The sequence below is a fragment of the Hemibagrus wyckioides genome, linkage group LG25, assembly GCF_019097595.1.
Source record: "Hemibagrus wyckioides isolate EC202008001 linkage group LG25, SWU_Hwy_1.0, whole genome shotgun sequence".
Lineage (NCBI taxonomy): Eukaryota > Metazoa > Chordata > Actinopteri > Siluriformes > Bagridae > Hemibagrus > Hemibagrus wyckioides.
The window spans coordinates 3186090-3205891 of NC_080734.1; the positions used below are offsets into that span (position 1 = coordinate 3186090).

At 42.0% G+C, this 19802-nt stretch overlaps 1 protein-coding gene across 1 annotated transcript in view; it reads right to left on the reverse strand.

Moving 5' to 3' along the window:
- Positions 1-1354: 1354 nt before the first annotated feature.
- The window catches only part of syndig1l (synapse differentiation inducing 1-like), a 58287-nt gene continuing 39839 nt past the window's right edge, over positions 1355-19802 (reverse strand). The window contains exon 4 of the mRNA XM_058379654.1: positions 1355-7227. Coding sequence (XP_058235637.1) covers positions 7069-7227 — 159 coding nt within the window. The 3' untranslated portion in view covers positions 1355-7068. The remainder of the gene's footprint in view (positions 7228-19802) is intronic.

Genomic DNA, 19802 nt, shown 5'->3' on the forward strand with positions numbered 1-19802 from the left:
ACAAAATATATTAGAGACAGTAATGATAATATTTTAGTGAAAATGATGATATATTAGAGAAAGTAATAATAAAATATTAGAGAAAATAATCACAAAATATATTAGAGACAGTAATGATAATATATTAGAGAAAATAATGAGAATGTATTAGAGAGAATAATGATAAAATATTAGAGAAAATAATGTTAATAAATTAAAGAAAGTAAACACAATATATTAGAAAAAATAATCACAATATATGATTTTAAATATTGATAATATATTTGTAAAAAATAATTGAATATATTTACACGAATTGCGTGAAAAGTTTATCAGTATTCACTTCCCCCTGTTTTTTTTATTTATTTATTTATTTGTTTGGGTTTTTTTGGCTTTAACGAAAGCATGCTTTCCAGCTGGCAAAACCTGATGCTCCATTTTTAGATCAGATCCATTGGTGTGTGATCTGAGACATGCCAGAAAATAACAGAGCAGACTTTTGAATATTAAAATAATACAAAATATTGAGCATTTTACTTTTTTTTGGTAAATAAATAAATAAATAAATAAATAAATAAATAAATAAATAAATCGTTATTTGCTTTCAGTGTGTTTTAGATGTGTGTTTCTCCCTCTGTTGGAGAACCTTACACAGAATTTTACTGGTTGAAGATGAAATCTGGCTGCTTTTTAGATGAACAAGCACTTGGAGAACGTCTCAGAGAGCAGAAATGGGTTTGAGATCAACATTTACTCAGAAGATACAAACATTTCTGTGGAATGGAACTTTTCTACACAACAAATTCTTAAAGTCCTTAAAGACTTTCATATGAGCTTCATATTAACCTCCACTGTGGTGTGAGACATGACAAAGGCACTCAATCATCAATATGGACACAACAACAACAGGAAGAAATTCCATTGGGGAAGAGATATTGAGAGGTCTGATCTGATTTGAGGTGATTAATCAAATAGAAAGTCTGATCTGACCTCTTGTGAACATTATAAGGGAGTTAAAGGGGGAAAAAACAGGGCTTATGACTGATCCCTGAGGGACGCCGGGCGTAACACACAACCCTGGTCGAAGACTCAGTAAAATCCTGGCCTTATTCTATGAGTCTCCTAAAATTGAACCAGTGCTAATATTAAAATAAATCCTGTGGATATGAACAGCTTCAATCTTAATTCCTGGAATGACTTTCTGCCAGTCGGATTTATACAGTAAGACTCCGGAGTTAATCCCCTAAATCCCTCAGCAATATAACTATAACATGGTACTGTATGTGCCTGAGAACTTTATATATCGTCTTTATTAACTATTGCCGCTGCTAAAGCAAGGATAATGACAGTAAAGGGTTTTTTGTTTTCCGAGACGAAGCAAACGCTCACATCCTGTATGGTTTTGTCTCAAATGTGGTTTATTTTTATACAGCATCCTTTTTCTCTTTTATTTGCAGTATTTACAAGTTCTGGAGACACAACCTGTGAAAGAGATCGAAACACAATACTTAGAGAACACAAATCATCCTCAGCGTTATGAAGCTCGTTTACACACCGCTCGTTTGTTTGGGGTTTTTTTATACGTCAAATCTTTTAAAACCAAAAAATGCGTCCAACACATCAGACCACCCCCCAAAAAAACCAACCAAACAAACAAATAAACAAACAAACAAACAAACAAAACACAGAATCAAAACACCATGGGAAAATTTCCCAACAGTAAAACATACAGTACATTCATTTTAATTTCAATTTTAATTATTATTATTTTTTAATTGGTTTTGGTCATTTGAAGAAGCAAAAAGATAAAAATAAATAAATAAATAAATAAATAAATAAACACAATTATAACACTGTAAAACATCATTAAGCCACCTTTAAAAAAATAAATAAAATTAATAGAATACAAATTTTTTCACGTTTTTACACGGCCTTGTGCTTACGTACGACAGAAACATCCACTGAAATTCGCATCTCGACAAAGTTTTTTTGTCACGAATGTCTGTATGTGCTGCAGTTCGCCTGAGTTCACACTGTGTGCTTTCCTACTGTCTTCACCTGTTCAGTGTTTAAGCATCGATTAGCTTCTAATATATCCAAAAATCCATGTTCACATTTCTGGCATTTAGCACCCTTATCCAGAGCAACTTACATTTTATATAACTGAGCAATTTGAGGGTTAAGGGCCTTGGTCAGGGGCCCTTGGTGGACCTGGGATTCAAACACACAACCTTCTGAGCAATAGGCTAACACCATAACCACTGAGCTAGCTTCTCCCACTACCTTTGGTCAGAGTTCATGTTATGTGCTTTTTGAATTTTCAATTTTCCTGACTCCTTCGTTATCCTACTGTGTCTCCCCTTGATAATATAATCTAATGTATACCGAAAATGTTTCGTTTAGAATTCACGGCATGTATTTTACATTTATTTTTACATTCCCACGTGGCTTTGTTTCTATTCCCGACACCATCCACTGTGTTTTCCATGTTTAATCCTAGATTAGCGTCCCTTCGAACCCCTCTTATTATTAAGTCGAGTTCTGAGCTTCACATTTCGTCACTGATTTTGTCCTGTATCTTTTTGTCTATTTTATGAGGATGAATGATCTTTTATCGATCCCTAATAATAAATAATGAAACCAACGCTCGTTCCCGCTACATTCCGCCTGCCTGTTATTGTATTGACTTACACGAGTTATACATTTTGCCGGCCATCTTCATTTCATTCCCTTTAATAACCTGTATACAGTAAGTCAGGGTTTAGTCGTTCTCCTAGACAATGAGTAGAAGTGTTTCTATTGTGCTATTTGCAGTTCTGCTCCAGAGAACCTCATTATGGGAAGCTAATTGTGAAGCGTAAATGGTGGGCTATAGCGGATGGCTGCTGTACCGCCAGACTGTAAGTGCCTAATGTTGGCTTTTAACGCTCCGCTGGTTGTAATGGAAACACATTTAGCGAAGCCTGCATTCGCATCAACATCAGCAAAGCACAAATTATGAGTCACAGGTCCTTAGAGACGTGAAGAGGCTCAAGCGTTTGAGTCATGGTTTTTTTTTTATTTTTTTATATCAGGGCAAACAAGAAAGCAAACGTTCTGTTCTGTTGTTCTCTTTGTGTTTGCTCATATTTGATAAAATGGTGACATTTAATGTGTCAGTGACGAAGAAGACAATGCCATCAGCTCCTGTTTGCCCACACAGGACTAACACTGAGGGTTCAGATAACAGATGAGTCACTCTGCAAAACGTGGAACGTTGAAAATTTTTGCTAATTATTAATGTTTACATGGACGCAAATGTGGAGCGAGAGGGGATGGTCTGGGGAGGGGGGCGGGGGGGTGGGCGTTTTCATGTAGCTTTTTGGACGAAATATATTTAATTCTATTTATTATTTAAGTGAAAAAAAAATAATAACAATAGGATTCACAAGCTTCAATTTTTGAGGGGTGCAGGTTATGCAAGGGGTCATGTTATGCAAATTAGCCCCGCCCACAAAAACTAAACAACTGGCTTTTGCAGAGGAAAAAGATAAATAAAATAAATTAGTTAATAAAAATAAAAATAATAATAATAAGAAGAAGAAGAATCAGAAGATACACACGCTTCTAGTTGTGGCAGAATACATTACATTACAACTTCACTCTGCCTCACCAGCACCACCTAGAGGTAGCCTGCTCGTTTAATGTGACGTTTCTTTTGTATTTAGCGCAATTTGCTAGCTGCTTTCCAAACACAGCGCACTGGTTATGTTGAGGATGGAGTGGGATCTGAATGCTGGGATTTCAAACAGAGTTCCCAAATTCGGTTCTAAGCCTGCATTCATACCAGGAACACGTTATGAAAACAAACAAACAAACAAACAAACAAAGGTCTTAAGTGGTTCTTTTATCTCCCTTTTTTATGGAAACCCATGAAAGTTCTATTTAAGCATAAAGTTTTAACATGCTTCTCAGACCCACTTCAAGGAACTCAGTGTATTAGGAACTCGGTGTATGAGGAACTCGGTGTATGAGGAACTATGTGTATTAGGAACTCTGTGTATTAGGAACTCGGTGTATGAAGAACTATGTGTATTAGGAACTCTGTGTATGAGGAATTCATTGTATTAGGAACTCTGGGTGTATGAGGAACTTGTGTATGAAGATCTGGGTGTTTGAGAAACTCTGTGTATTAGGAACTCTGTGTATTAGGAACTCTGTGTATGAGGAACTCAGTGTATTAGGAACTCGGTGTATAAGGAACTCGGTGTATGAGGAACTATGTGTATTAGGAACTCTGTGTATTAGGAACTCGGTGTATGAAGAACTATGTGTATTAAGAACTCTGTGTATGAGGAATTCATTGTATTAGGAACTCTGGGTGTATGAGGAACTTGTGTATGAAGATCTGGGTGTTTGAGAAACTCTGTGTATTAGGAACTCTGTGTATGAGGAACTCAGTGTATTAGGAACTAGGTATATGAAGAACTGTGTGTATTAGGAACTCTTGGTATGAGGAACTCGGTGTATGAGGAACTCTTTGTATTAGGAACTCGGTGTATAAGGAACTCGGTGTATGAGAATCTGAGTTTATAAGGAACTCTGTGTATAAGGAACTCAGTGCATTAGGAACTAGGTGTATGAAGAACTGTGTGTATTAGGAACTCTTGGTATGAGGAACTCCATTTATTAGGAACTCGGTGTATAAGGAACTCTGTGTATTAGGAACTCGGTGTATAAGGAACTCTGTGTATTAGGAACTCGGTGTATAAGGAACTCTGTGTATTAGGAACTCGGTGTATGAGAATCTGGGTTTATAAGGAACACTGTGTATAAGGAACTCTGGGTGTATAAGGAACTTGGTGTATTAGGAACTCTGTGTTTTAGGAACTGGGTGTATTAGGAAACCGGCATATGAGGAAACTTGCATATGAGTAACTTGAACTATGAGGATCTGGGTGTATGAGGAACTCAGAGTATGAGGAAACTTGCATATGAGTAACTTGATCTATGAGGATCTGGGTGTATGAGGAACGCAGCGTGTATATCTCAACGTATGAGGAACTCAGCGTATGATGATCTCCTAGGTATATGAAGAACTCGGCGTATGAGGAAAGCACCTCTGCACCTCTCTCCTCCGCCTCCGACATTATGCTAATGTTGACGCTCCATCACAGCTTCGCCTGGAGCAATGCCATACATTATAACCTATTTGAACAGATGCTCTGGAAACAAAAGCTTGTCTTTGTGTTTTTCACGACACTGAGAACACCCTCACGTTAGTGTGTTTGTGCTCGACTGTGTGTACGTGAGCACACACTCACACACAAATCTGACTCCAGTGAGAGTCAGTAACAAAGCGAACGCTCTCGGTGAACTGCTGACCTCTTAATCGCTCTTATATCTTGTCTGCACAAATATGGATATTTCTTCAAAGTAAAAAGTTTACCTCTGTTTTTTTCCACAGCATCGTTGGATCATGGAAAAATTATGTTTTTTGAAAATGTCAAACAATTTTATTTTAATCAGTAAACTGTTAAAAACATAACCATTACTTTCAATATACTCTTTTTGTTAAAATAATCATCATCATCCTCATTATAGCTTACATTTTTTTAGGGGTCCAAGCACCATCTTATGCAAATAAGCCCCACCCACAAGACTTTTTTTTTTTTAGAAACATAAGCTTTACTTTTGATTTAGATTATTAGTAATGAATTTTGAATTTTTGCAATTTCTTTCTTTCTTTTCTTTTTTTTTTTTACAGAAATTTTCGAATTTTTCGAAATCACTCTTTTCTCTTTTGTTCAGACCCGGTCAGAAACGGTCACTTCCTGTTTGCCTCCCACGTAAATCCTATTAACTGACATCTGTATCCATGTATAATATGTTAAATAGACTGACAGAGATGGAGTTCATTAATATTAATGAAATCCGGTTGCTGTGAACTCGAAGGTGTTTCCCTGTGAGATGTAGGGAGGGGGCGGAGCTTCCATGGTATCAGTTAATATGGGAGAGTACTGAACACCCACACACCTGTCAATCATCCTGGAGTCATGTGTCTGTCTGAGGCATAATGTTTTAGGAACAGGACTGTAATTGAAAACATGTTTGAAATCAAATAAATACATAAATAAATAAATCAAGCAAACAAACAAATAAACACAGAAAGCAAGCAAATATATAAATAAATTCCCATTTTTTAAAGAAACGATTGCTGATAAATAAAATGTTTAAAAGTTTGAACATACCATCGTTTCTCATTACTCTTACAATCCCGAGCCGGAATTTAACTCACATCGACACAATTTCTGGAATCAATACTCTTTTTTTCCAGATGTGTTGGAAGTTGTTTTGTTTTCTAGTTGTTAGGATTCAGAACCCCAGGTGATGATTATGGTGAAGTGAAGCATCAGAGCTTTGCGCCAGAGCCGAACGAACGACAAGAAACGAAGTTTACGAGAAGGAACGAGGAGATCAGACAGGAACACCGATGATGAGTCCAGCCATGACGTCCACTCTGACTTTCCTTTTTCTTTTTCTATTTTTAAATAAATTATTCATGCTGTTAGCTGTTTTGGTAAGTAAACATATAATATGAGGATTTGATTTTCTCACACCTTGCTCAGTTTTGTTCGGATGCCATGTTAGTATCGCGCACACACACACACACACACAGCAGGAAAGAGTTCAGGGTACCAAGCAGGGATTTCTTCGACCCCTGGACACCAGCGATGATGCATTTAACCGAGCTGATAGATAGAAAGAAAGAAAACGAGTGGATTTCAGTCGATCTTTTCAGGTTGAAGTTCACAGAGAGGCGTCGTCACGTGTTGCTTTCTTTTGTCCTTTTATTTTTGCGATGAAGTCCTTAAGCGGCAAAAAAATAAGTAAATAAATAAATAAAAATAAGACACACCCAGTGGCTGTGGTTGTGGTTGCGTTTCAAAACCACATCCACGCTCCGAACTCCGACTTTCCTCTCGTTCACTTTTAATATACAGAACTCCCAAAAATGTTCTGTTTGGAATTCCAGAATTCATCTCTCTCTCTCTCTCTCTCTCTCTCTCTCTCGGAGCAAAATGAAATTCCGGTCCCTAATGGATCCTGCTATATATGCCCCGGTTTGGAGAGGTAGGCGATGAGAGCCACCACCACCCCCACATATACCCCGGTTCCAATGGTGATGGAGAGAGCGGCCAGGAACAGAGCTCGTCTGGACGCGATGCTGGCCATCGGGAAGTCACCCTTTGTCACGGCTTTGCTGGTCTGGAAGGAAGGAAAAAGAAGAATAGATGATGAGGAATGAAAGCGAGTCTGGATCAAACACTAGCTTTCTGGAACACAGGACGATCCTAAATGATGCAACACACACACACACACACAGACAGAGCTTTGATATCCGGAAACTCTGTTAAGAATCAAACCCGCAGCTCGGAAACGCCTGGGCAGAAGGTTAATAGAAAAATGAAAAGAAAACACGAGCGACTGCCTGTGAGCGAAGACGAGGAGATTCACATCTCTGCATCTCACACACACACACACACACACAAACACCAACACACATGTCAAGGCGACTTCAGATCAGAATTTTCTGATTTATTCCTCGTAATAATTCCTTTACGCTCGTCGAGGAGCTAATCGCATGGCACAGAACTCCATTATCGTTTCATCATTAGCGTGCATTAGCGAGTCTGTGCTGCAGCTCTTCAGGGAGGGTCCAGAAATTCAAGGTGTATCTTGAATTAAAAATAAATAAATAAATAAATCCACACCATTTCTATAGCAACAGCTATATTTTTATATTTGTATCCTTTATGGAAGGAGTCTCCAGTGTCAGAGGTGAAGCCATAACCTGTAACATTTTCTGACATCTTCAGCTTCATTTTTGCGATTTTCTTGGAAACTTGAAGAGAAAAATAAAAGATAATTGTTAAAAAAATTTTAATTCAAAGGGTCTCTAGTGAGGGAATAACTTCTTATAGCTGCTACTGTATAGTGCACAGGAAGTTACTGTTTTTATATGTTCTGAAATATTACACGTATATAAAAATGGACAAAAAGTACAAGATTCATTCATAAATAAAAAATATTACCGTTTTTAAACGGCTGTTATGTCATTGTGATGTTTGAGGAATAAACCCCTCAGGAAGTCAGTCATGCCTGCACTGAAACTGGAGACTCCTTTCCTACATCATATTCTCAATAAACTCACATCAATCTCACGAAGCTGCAAACAGCAAAATCCATCACAAAATTCAAAAGCAGATAACAGCGAAGTACAGACGTTGTATACGAGAAGAGCATGAGCAGACTCTATTTCCTGAGGAAGCTCAGATCTTTCAATGTCTGTAACAAGATGGAGATCTTCTACAAGTCCGTGCACCAGGGAGGCCAGCAGGATTAACAAGCTAGTTTACAAGGCTGGATCTATTACTGGACACAAACTGGAGATTCAGTGAGGAACAGGAGGTCACATTCCGTCTCACCCGCTCTACATCACACTACAGAGTCAGAGGAACTCATTCTACAAAAGACTCACAAGAACATTATACAATAGCTCACCTGTGTGTGTGACAGCTGATAAGTGTTATCACACTGCATTACTACAACACTATATTCTAGACTCTCAAGGATCTTCATATTTATTTTCCACTGCCAGTGAACACGTGTACTGTAATGTGGACTGTACTGTAATGTGGACTGTACTGTAATGTGGATTGTAATGTGGACTGTACTGTAATGTGGACTGTACTGTAATGTGGACTGTAATGTGGACTGTACTGTAATGTGGACTGTAATGTGGACTGTAATGTGGACTGTACTGTAATGTGGACTGTAATGTGGACTGTAATGTGGACTGTACTGTGGACTGTAATGTGGACTGTAATGTGGACTGTACTGTAATGTGGACTGTAATGTGGACTGTACTGTGGACTGTAATGTGGACTGTAATGTGGACTGTACTGTAATGTGGACTGTACTGTGGACTGTACTGTAATGTGGACTGTAATGTGTACTGTACTGTGGACTGTAATGTGGACTGTAATGTGGACTGTACTGTAATGTGGACTGTACTGTAATGTGGACTGTAATGTGGACTGTACTGTAATGTGGACTGTACTGTGGACTGTACTGTAATGTGGACTGTAATGTGTACTGTACTGTGGACTGTACTGTAGACTGTACTGTAATGTGGACTGTATTGTAATGTGTACTGTACTGTAATGTGGGCTATAATGTGGGCTGTAATGTGTACTGTACTGTAATGTGGGCTATAATGTGGGCTATAATGTGGGCTGTAATGTGTACTGTACTGTAATGTGGGCTATAATGTGGGCTGTACTGTGGACTGTACTGTAATGTGGATTGTAATGTGGACTGTACTGTAATGTGGACTGTACTGTAATGTGGATTGTAATGTGGACTGTACTGTAATGTGGACTGTACTGTAATGTGGATTGTAATGTGGACTGTACTGTAATGTGGATTGTAATGTGGATTGTAATGTGGACTGTACTGTAATGTGGACTGTAATGTGGACTGTACTGTAATGTGGACTGTACTGTAATGTGGACTGTAATATGGATTGTAATGTGGACTGTACTGTAATGTGGATTGTAATGTGGATTGTAATGTGGACTGTACTGTAATGTGGACTGTAATATGGATTGTAATGTGGACTGTACTGTAATATGGATTGTAATGTGGACTGTACTGTAATGTGGATTGTAATGTGGACTGTACTGTGATGTGGACTGTACTGTAATGTGGACTGTAATATGGATTGTAATGTGGACTGTACTGTAATGTGGACTGTAATGTGGACTGTACTGTAATGTGGACTGTAATGTGGATTGTAATGTGGACTGTACTGTAATGTGGACTGTACTGTAATGTGGACTGTAATGTGGACTGTACTGTAATGTGGACTGTACTGTAATGTGGATTGTAATGTGGACTGTACTGTGATGTGGACTGTACTGTAATGTGGACTGTAATATGGATTGTAATGTGGACTGTACTGTAATGTGGACTGTAATGTGGACTGTACTGTAATGTGGACTGTAATGTGGATTGTAATGTGGACTGTACTGTAATGTGGACTGTACTGTAATGTGGACTGTACTGTAATGTGGACTGTAATGTGGACTGTACTGTAATGTGGACTGTACTGTAATGTGGACTGTAATGTGGACTGTACTGTAATGTGGACTGTACTGTAATGTGGATTGTAATGTGGACTGTACTGTGATGTGGACTGTACTGTAATGTGGACTGTAATATGGATTGTAATGTGGACTGTACTGTAATGTGGACTGTAATGTGGACTGTACTGTAATGTGGACTGTAATGTGGATTGTAATGTGGACTGTACTGTAATGTGGACTGTACTGTAATGTGGACTGTAATGTGGACTGTAATGTGGATTGTAATGTGGACTGTACTGTAATGTGGACTGTAATGTGGACTGTACTGTAATGTGGACTGTACTGTAATGTGGACTGTAATATGGATTGTAATGTGGACTGTACTGTAATGTGGATTGTAATGTGGATTGTAATGTGGACTGTACTGTAATGTGGACTGTAATATGGATTGTAATGTGGACTGTACTGTAATATGGATTGTAATGTGGACTGTACTGTAATGTGGACTGTACTGTAATATGGATTGTAATGTGGACTGTACTGTAATGTGGATTGTAATGTGGACTGTACTGTAATATGGATTGTAATGTGGACTGTACTGTAATGTGGATTGTAATGTGGACTGTACTGTGATGTGGACTGTACTGTAATGTGGACTGTAATATGGATTGTAATGTGGACTGTACTGTAATGTGGACTGTAATGTGGACTGTACTGTAATGTGGACTGTACTGTAATGTGGACTATAATGTGGATTGTAATGTGGACTGTACTGTAATGTGGACTGTACTGTAATGTGGACTGTAATGTGGACTGTACTGTAATGTGGACTGTACTGTAATGTGGACTGTAATGTGGACTGTACTGTAATGTGGATTGTAATGTGGATTGTAATGTGGACTGTACTGTAATGTGGACTGTACTGTAATGTGGATTGTAATGTGGATTGTAATGTGGACTGTACTGTAATGTGGACTGTAATATGGATTGTAATGTGGACTGTACTGTAATGTGGATTGTAATGTGGACTGTACTGTAATGTGGACTGTACTGTAATGTGGATTGTAATGTGGACTGTACTGTAATGTGGACTGTACTGTAATGTGGATTGTAATGTGGACTGTACTGTAATGTGGATTGTAATGTGGACTGTACTGTAATGTGGACTGTACTGTAATGTGGACTGTACTGTAATGTGGATTGTAATGTGGACTGTACTGTAATGTGGACTGTACTGTAATGTGGACTGTACTGTAATGTGGATTGTAATGTGGACTGTACTGTAATGTGGATTGTAATGTGGACTGTACTGTAATGTGGATTGTAATGTGGACTGTAATGTGGATTGTAATGTGGACTGTAATGTGGATTGTAATGTGGACTGTACTGTAATGTGGACTGTACTGTAATGTGGATTGTAATGTGGACTGTACTGTAATGTGGACTGTAATGTGGACTGTAATGTGGATTGTAATGTGGACTGTACTGTAATGTGGACTGTACTGTAATGTGGATTGTAATGTGGACTGTACTGTAATGTGGACTGTAATGTGGATTGTAATGTGGACTGTAATGTGGATTGTAATGTGGACTGTAATGTGGATTGTAATGTGGACTGTACTGTAATGTGGACTGTACTGTAATGTGGATTGTAATGTGGACTGTACTGTAATGTGGACTGTAATGTGGATTGTAATGTGGACTGTAATGTGGATTGTAATGTGGACTGTACTGTAATGTGGATTGTAATGTGGACTGTACTGTAATGTGGTTTGTAATGTGGACTGTACTGTAATGTGGACTGTAATGTGGATTGTAATGTGGACTGTAATGTGGATTGTAATGTGGACTGTACTGTAATGTGGATTGTAATGTGGACTGTACTGTAATGTGGACTGTACTGTAATGTGGATTGTAATGTGGACTGTACTGTAATGTGGACTGTACTGTAATGTGGACTGTAATGTGGATTGTAATGTGGACTGTACTGTAATGTGGACTGTACTGTAATGTGGATTGTAATGTGGACTGTACTGTAATGTGGACTGTACTGTAATGTGGACTGTACTGTAATGTGGACTGTAATGTGGATTGTAATGTGGACTGTACTGTAATGTGGACTGTAATGTGGATTGTAATGTGGACTGTACTGTAATGTGGATTGTAATGTGGACTGTACTGTAATGTGGACTGTACTGTAATGTGGATTGTAATGTGGACTGTACTGTAATGTGGACTGTACTGTAATGTGGACTGTAATGTGGATTGTAATGTGGACTGTACTGTAATGTGGATTGTAATGTGGACTGTACTGTAATGTGGACTGTAATGTGGATTGTAATGTGGACTGTACTGTAATGTGGACTGTAATGTGGATTGTAATGTGGACTGTAATGTGGATTGTAATGTGGACTGTACTGTAATGTGGATTGTAATGTGGACTGTACTGTAATGTGGATTGTAATGTGGACTGTACTGTAATGTGGACTGTACTATAATGTGGACTGTACTGTAATGTAAATACTGATGTAAATATGATCACATCCACACCTGTCTTTCAGATCTGGACTGATACCTTTACTGTAACTCACTGTGTTCTATATTTAAGGTTTTCTTCTTCTTAGTCTAATATAATTGTGTATTCTGTAATCTGTCTGTCTGTCTATCTGTCTGTCTGTCTCTTTGTACCAGCATTAGTTTTAATATTGTTATTTTTGAGATTTTCTTTCTTTCTCTTCCTGTACGTTCTCGCTGTCTTGTTCTCGGCGTTCACGGTGAAGCGGTTGCTCTTCGTTTTGTCTTAACGTCACAAATAACAGAACAATCCAACAAGTGGATAGATGAGATGGAGTGGTCGGTCCCCATGGCAACATAAAGCATGCTATTTAGGATTCTATGGCTTTGGATCTCCAACATTTTCTGACAACTCAATTCCTCTAACTGTGTGTGTGTGTGTGTGTGTGTGTGGGAAGAAAAAACCTGAGCTGAAGGCCGGGTCTCAAAGCCTTCTCCTCGCTCTTGTTTAATTTCTTTTAAGGTTTTATCCAGGGTGTAATTGTTTAATCCACTTAATTCATTAATCATTTAGTCGCTGCTCCACGCATCCCTCAAGGACGAGGCTTTCAGGGTGGTGTGAATGGAGCTGGATGGGTGGAGCCAACATGATGGAGTCAGTTCGTGGAAATTCAAGGTCTCACATGATGGATATCACAGAGCGGAAAAAACGAGAAACAGTGAAGACAAATGAGAAAATACTTCAGAGGTTTGCTGAGCTGATCTGTGGAAGCTGTGTGGTGGTGTTTTGGTGTATTAATGACTGTAAACTGAAGAGTGAGAGTTTATATGTTGCTCAACATGAAATGTAACTGTCCTATGTTTTGTTCCTTACTCGCACAAACTCGCGTTTGATCCCGAAGTGTCGTCGCATTCGCATCCTTTTTTCTAAATAAATTCAGATTCATGTAGCGGCAGATGGGCCGAGTCAGGACGAGCGCATCAGCCTAAATCAGCTGAATGAAGCTGGGAGCTGCGCCTGAGCGCCACTGCGTGTTATTAACTGGCATGTCGCATCCTGCGTCTTCCTTCTGCAAACATCTCGCAGGAAAACCGTCGCAGTTTATTTCGCCCCTGTGTGTTTATTCGCCTCGGCCTTTCACACTCTGATGTCTGTTTTAGCCTCGCTTTCACACACTGTGAGCCGCTGATCCCGTGTGACTGGAGTGTGTGTGTGTGTGTGAGAGAGAGAGAGACACCGACCTCCTAATCCCAGGAAAACACTATTGATTTTTTACTCCTTCTCTCTGTGACAGTCGATAATGTGCTGCTCGGACGCCGCTGTTGTGCTTCTGCTGAAGCCTGAGGTGTGCAAACACATTCTAGTACTTTTCATTCCCTAGAAGAATTCTTTCACTCCTTTTGCCCCCCCTCCCCCTCCTCTCTCTCTCTCTCTCTCTCTCTCTATCTCTTCTCTTTCTCTCATCATTTTCCCCCCTCCTCTCTCTCTCTCTCTATCTTGTCTTTCTTTCATCATTTCCCCCCTTCTCTCTCTCTCTCTCTCTCTCTCTCATTCTCTTTTTCTCTTACTTACTCTCTCATTCTCTCTCTTTTCTTTCTCTCTCTCAATCTTCTGTTTTCCTGTCTCTCTCTCTTTCTCTCTCTCTCTCTCTCTCTCTCTCTCTCACCCTCTTTCTCTCTCTCGTTCTTCTATCTTCTGTTTATCTGTCTCTATCTCTTTCTCTCATCTTCTCTCTCTCTCTCTCTCTCTCTCTCTCTACTGGGCACTTCCAAAGGCGTCCTCAGAGGACAACGCAGCACTAGAAGGCCCGCTGGTTCTGTAGGAACTGCAAGCTGCGTTGGACACCATGCCAGGAGGAAAAGCACCTGGAATCGATGGCCTGCCAGTGAAATTCTACAAGTTCTTCTGGATAGAGCTTGGGGAAGATCTGCTGGAGGTCCTTGAGGAAAGCTGCAGAGAAATGTGTCTACCCCTGAGCAGCTAGAGGGCAGTCATTACAATTCTCCCCAAGAAAGGAGATCTCCAGGACATCAGGAACTGGCGTCCAGTGTCACTGCTGTGTACGGACTACAAAATCATGTCTAAAGCTCTGGTTAACCGTCTCAGAGACATCATGGAGTCTGTAATCCATTCACACCAAACATACTGTGTGCCCAGTAGGTCCATCATTGACAACGTTTCTTTGATTCGGAACATTTTGGACGTCTCCAGGACATTGGCAGTCGATCTTGGTCCGATTTCACTGGACCAAGAAAAAGCTTTTGACAGGGTTGAGCATCAATGCCTCTGGAAAACTCTGGAGGTGTTTGGTCTCAACCCTAGTCTTATAGCAATGATGAAGGTGATGTACCAGGAGGTAGAAAGTGTACTCAAGATCAACGGAGGGTTAAGCGCTCCTTTTAAAGTACAGATGGGAATAAGATAAGGGTTTTCGTTATCAGGTATGTTATACACTCTATCGATTGAACCTTTTTTACACAGACTACGAGCTTAAATGGTTTACCTGTACCTGTTTTAATGTCCACATGTTTTATCTGCTTATGCCGATGATGTCATTATTTTAGTACAAAATCAAACTGAGATCAAGGCAAACAAAAAAAAATGGGAATGGCTTAAACCAAATATGTCCCTCAGGGGGAGGGTACTAGTGGTTAATAACTTAGTAGCCTCAATGCTGTGGCATCGCCTAGATTGCCTGGAGCCCCCTACTGGGTTGATTGACAAGGTACAATCTTTACTAGTTCATTTTGTGTGGGATAAACTGCACTGGGTTCCACAGAGTGTTTTATTTCTCCCCAAAGAAGAAGCAGGTCAAGGACTGATAGATGTTAAAAGTAGAACCACAACATTCTGTTTTCAGACCATACAAAAATACCTGTCTAGCTCTGAATCCCTGGTTTGGGGAGATGTCAAAAGTTTTATTTTAAGGAAAGTTAACGATTGTGATCGCACCTTATTTTTAATGGACCCAACTGTTTCAAATGTTTCTAACATGTCTAATATTTTATAAAAGTGTTTTTAAAGCATGGACTCTGTTTGAACATGTGGATCTCAAGGCCCTGCCGTCTCTCTGCACTGGTTCCTGGAACAGCCTTTACTAAGAGGAGGACGTATGGACATTAAGGACAATTCTCCAGGTCTTTAGCCCGCGACTGAAAAGCCGTGCAGTGTGAACTCGGCATTAGGAAAGGAGCTGGTGACCTACAGTGGAGAATTTTACATGGTGCAGTGGGGGTCAATGCTTTAATTTCTAAACTGAATGCGGATGTTTTAAAGACGTGTCCCTTCCATAACGAAACAGAAACTGTTTTTCATTGTTACTCAGAATGTAAAAGACTTAACCCTCTGTTTGAGCTGCTGGATAAAAAATTTTAATCTGTTTGGTGAAAAGTGGACTCAGGTATGTTTTATTTATGGTGCTGGACACCAACAAGCAAAAAAAACAGAAATGGGAACTGATGAATTTTATTGTAGGAGAAGCAAAAATGTCTATCTACATAACTGGTAAAAACCAAGTGGAGAAGAGACGAGTGATCAGTCCCACATCTGTATTCAGAGCTTTAGTGAAAGCGGGAGTTAGAGTTGAGGTGAACTTTTTTAAATCAATGAATGATCTGAACACTTTTATACTGAAATGGTGCTATGAGAGTATTATCTGTTTTATTGAGGAGGGTGAACTATTCTTTATCCTTTTACACTGAAACATTTCAAACTGCAAAGAATTTTTTTATGTAACAACGCTGCTGTTTAAAAAAAATCAAATCTACCTAATTTATTGAAATGGGTTTCAATATTATTTATATATTTATTATTCATCTTTCTGTTTATTTATTTATTTATTTATTTATTTATATATTTATATATCTCTCACCCTCTTTCTCTCTCTCTTTCTTCTATCTTCTGTTTTCCTGTCTATGTCTGTCTCTCTCTCTCTCTCTCTGTCTCTCTCTTTCTCTCTCTCTCTATGTTGTACTCTAGATAAACAGCAGCATGTGAGCTCTATAATAAACTCGGGGATCAGTGCAGCGTTGAAGGTGACGTCCTGCGTTTTCTGTTTCACCCCTCAGATTTAAGCTCTAATCACAGGGGATTAGTCTGACACGAGAACACATGATGCTGTAATTATTATCTCTGTGATCTCTGTCATTTCTGCTAAAATGAACAAGATTATAGACACTTCCTGATGGAAAAGATGCGGCTCACGAAGAGCAGGAAAATTAGAACGGAAGACGTGAAAGACGTACAGTGGAGGAATATTTTATAAGAAAAGAATCAAGAGACGAAGTCTTAAGCAGAGGAAAAGTTACGAAAGAAAGAAAGAAAGAAAGAAAGAAAGAAAGAAAGAAAGAAAGAAAGAAAGAAAGAAAGAAAGAAAGAAGAGAAAATAAATGATGATCTAGGATGAGAAGGAGGAAGGAAAAGCAGGAATGTTGATGGAGGGAGGAGAAAGAAGGATGCGAAAGATGGAAGGGAGGAGTGAAAAAGGGTGGCTGAGAAAGAAATGGGGCTGAAGGACCGAGGGAGGGAGGGAGAAGCAGGGTGACTGATAGAGGGAGGAACGGAGGGAAAGAAAGAGGGATGAGGGAGCAGGGTAACTGAGGTATGGAGAGAGGGAGGGGGGAACAAGGTGACTAAGAGAAAGCGAGAGAGAGAGAGAGAGAGAGAGAGAGAGAGAGAGAGTGGGAGGGATGGAGGGAGGGGAATAGAGAGGAAGGGAAGGCCAGAGTGTCTGAAACATGAAGGAGAAAGAGAGAGAAAGGGAGGGATAGATGGACCACGGTGTCTGAGAGAGAGAGGGATGGATGGAATGAGGGAGGAGTAGGGTGTTAGAGAGAGAGAGATCTGTGCTCTGTGTTATCTGTAAAGGTCAGAGGGTTTATTCAGTTGTCAGAGTGGACAGTAAAACTAGCTTCAGTTCCTGACCGCTGCAGTGGTCTCCTCTAAACACCAGCATCATTATCATAATTACTCCAGCAGAATAAAATGAACTCCTGACAGCTTCATTTAGCCCAAAGCTCCACCTGCTCCACCCCACTGCACACACACACCCCACTGCACACACACACACACCCCACTGCACACACACACCCCCACCCCACTGCACACACACCCCCACCCCACTGCACTCCCACACCCCACTGCACACACACACCCCCACCCCACTGCACACACACACACACCCCACTGCACACACACACCCCACTGCACACACACACACACCCCACTACACACACACACACCCCACTGCACACACACACCCCACTGCACACACACACACACCCCACTGCACACACACACACACCCCACTGCACACACACACCCCCACCCCACTGCACACACACCCCCACCCCACTGCACACACACACACACCCCACTGCACACACACACCCCACTGCACACACACACACACCCCACTGCACACACACACCCCCACCCCACTGCACACACACACCCCCACCCCACTGCACACACACACACCCCACTGCACACACACACCCCACCCCACTGCACACACACACACACCCCACTGCACACACACACCCCACTGCACACACACCCCCACCCCACTGCACACACACACCCCACTGCACACACACACCCCACTGCACACACACACACACCCCACTGCACACACACCCCCACCCCACTGCACACACACACCCCACTGCACACACACACACACCCCACTGCACACACACACCCCCACCCCACTGCACACACACCCCCACCCCACTGCACACACACACACACCCCACTGCACACACACACCCCCCTCCCCCCTGCACACACACCCCCACCCCACTGCACACACAACCCCCCCCCCCTGCACCCACCCACCCCACTGCACACACACACACACCCCACTGCACACACACACACCCCACTGCACACACACACCCCCACCCCACTGCACACACACACCCCACTGCACACACACACACCCCACTGCACACACACACCCCACTGCACACACACACCCCACTGCACACACACACCCCCACCCCACTGCACACACACCCCACTGCACACACACACCCCACTGCACACACACACCCCACTGCACACACACACACCCCACTGCACACACACCCCACTGCACACACACACCCCACTGCACACACACCCCACTGCACACACACCCCACTGCACACACACACCCCACTGCACACACACACCCCACTGCACACACACCCCACTGCACACACACACCCCACTGCACACCCCCCCCCCCTGCACACACACACCCCACTGCACACACATCCCCCTGCACACACACCCCACTGCACACACACACCCCACTGCACACACACACACCCCACTGCACACACACACACCCCACTGCACACACACACACCCCACTGCACACACACACCCCACTGCACACACACACCCCACTGCACACACACCCCACTGCACACACACACCCCACTGCACACACCCCCCACTGCACACACACACCCCACTGCACACACACACCCCACTGCACACACACCCCACTGCACACACACACCCCACTGCACACACACCCCACTGCACACACACACCCCACTGCACACACACACACACACACACACCCCACTGCACACACACCCCACTGCACACACACACCCCACTGCACACACACCCCACTGCACACACACACCCCACTGCACACACACCCCACTGCACACACACACACACCCCACTGCACACACACACACACCCCACTGCACACACACACACCCCACTGCACACACACACACCCCACTGCACACACACACCCCCACCCCACTGCACACACACCCCCACCCCAATGCACACACACCCCCACCCCACTGCACACACACACCCCACTGCACACACACACACACCCCACTGCACACACACACGCACCCCACTGCACACACACACCCCCACCCCACTGCACACACACACCCCACTGCACACACACACCCCACTGCACACACACACCCCCACCCCACTGCACACACACCCCCACCCCACTGCACACACACACCCCACTGCACACCCCCACCCCACTGCACACACACCCCCACCCCACTGCACACACACCCCCACCCCACTGCACACACACCCCACTGCACACACACACCCCACTGCACACACACACCCCACTGCACACACACCCCACTGCACACACACACACCCCACTGCACACACACACCCCACTGCACACA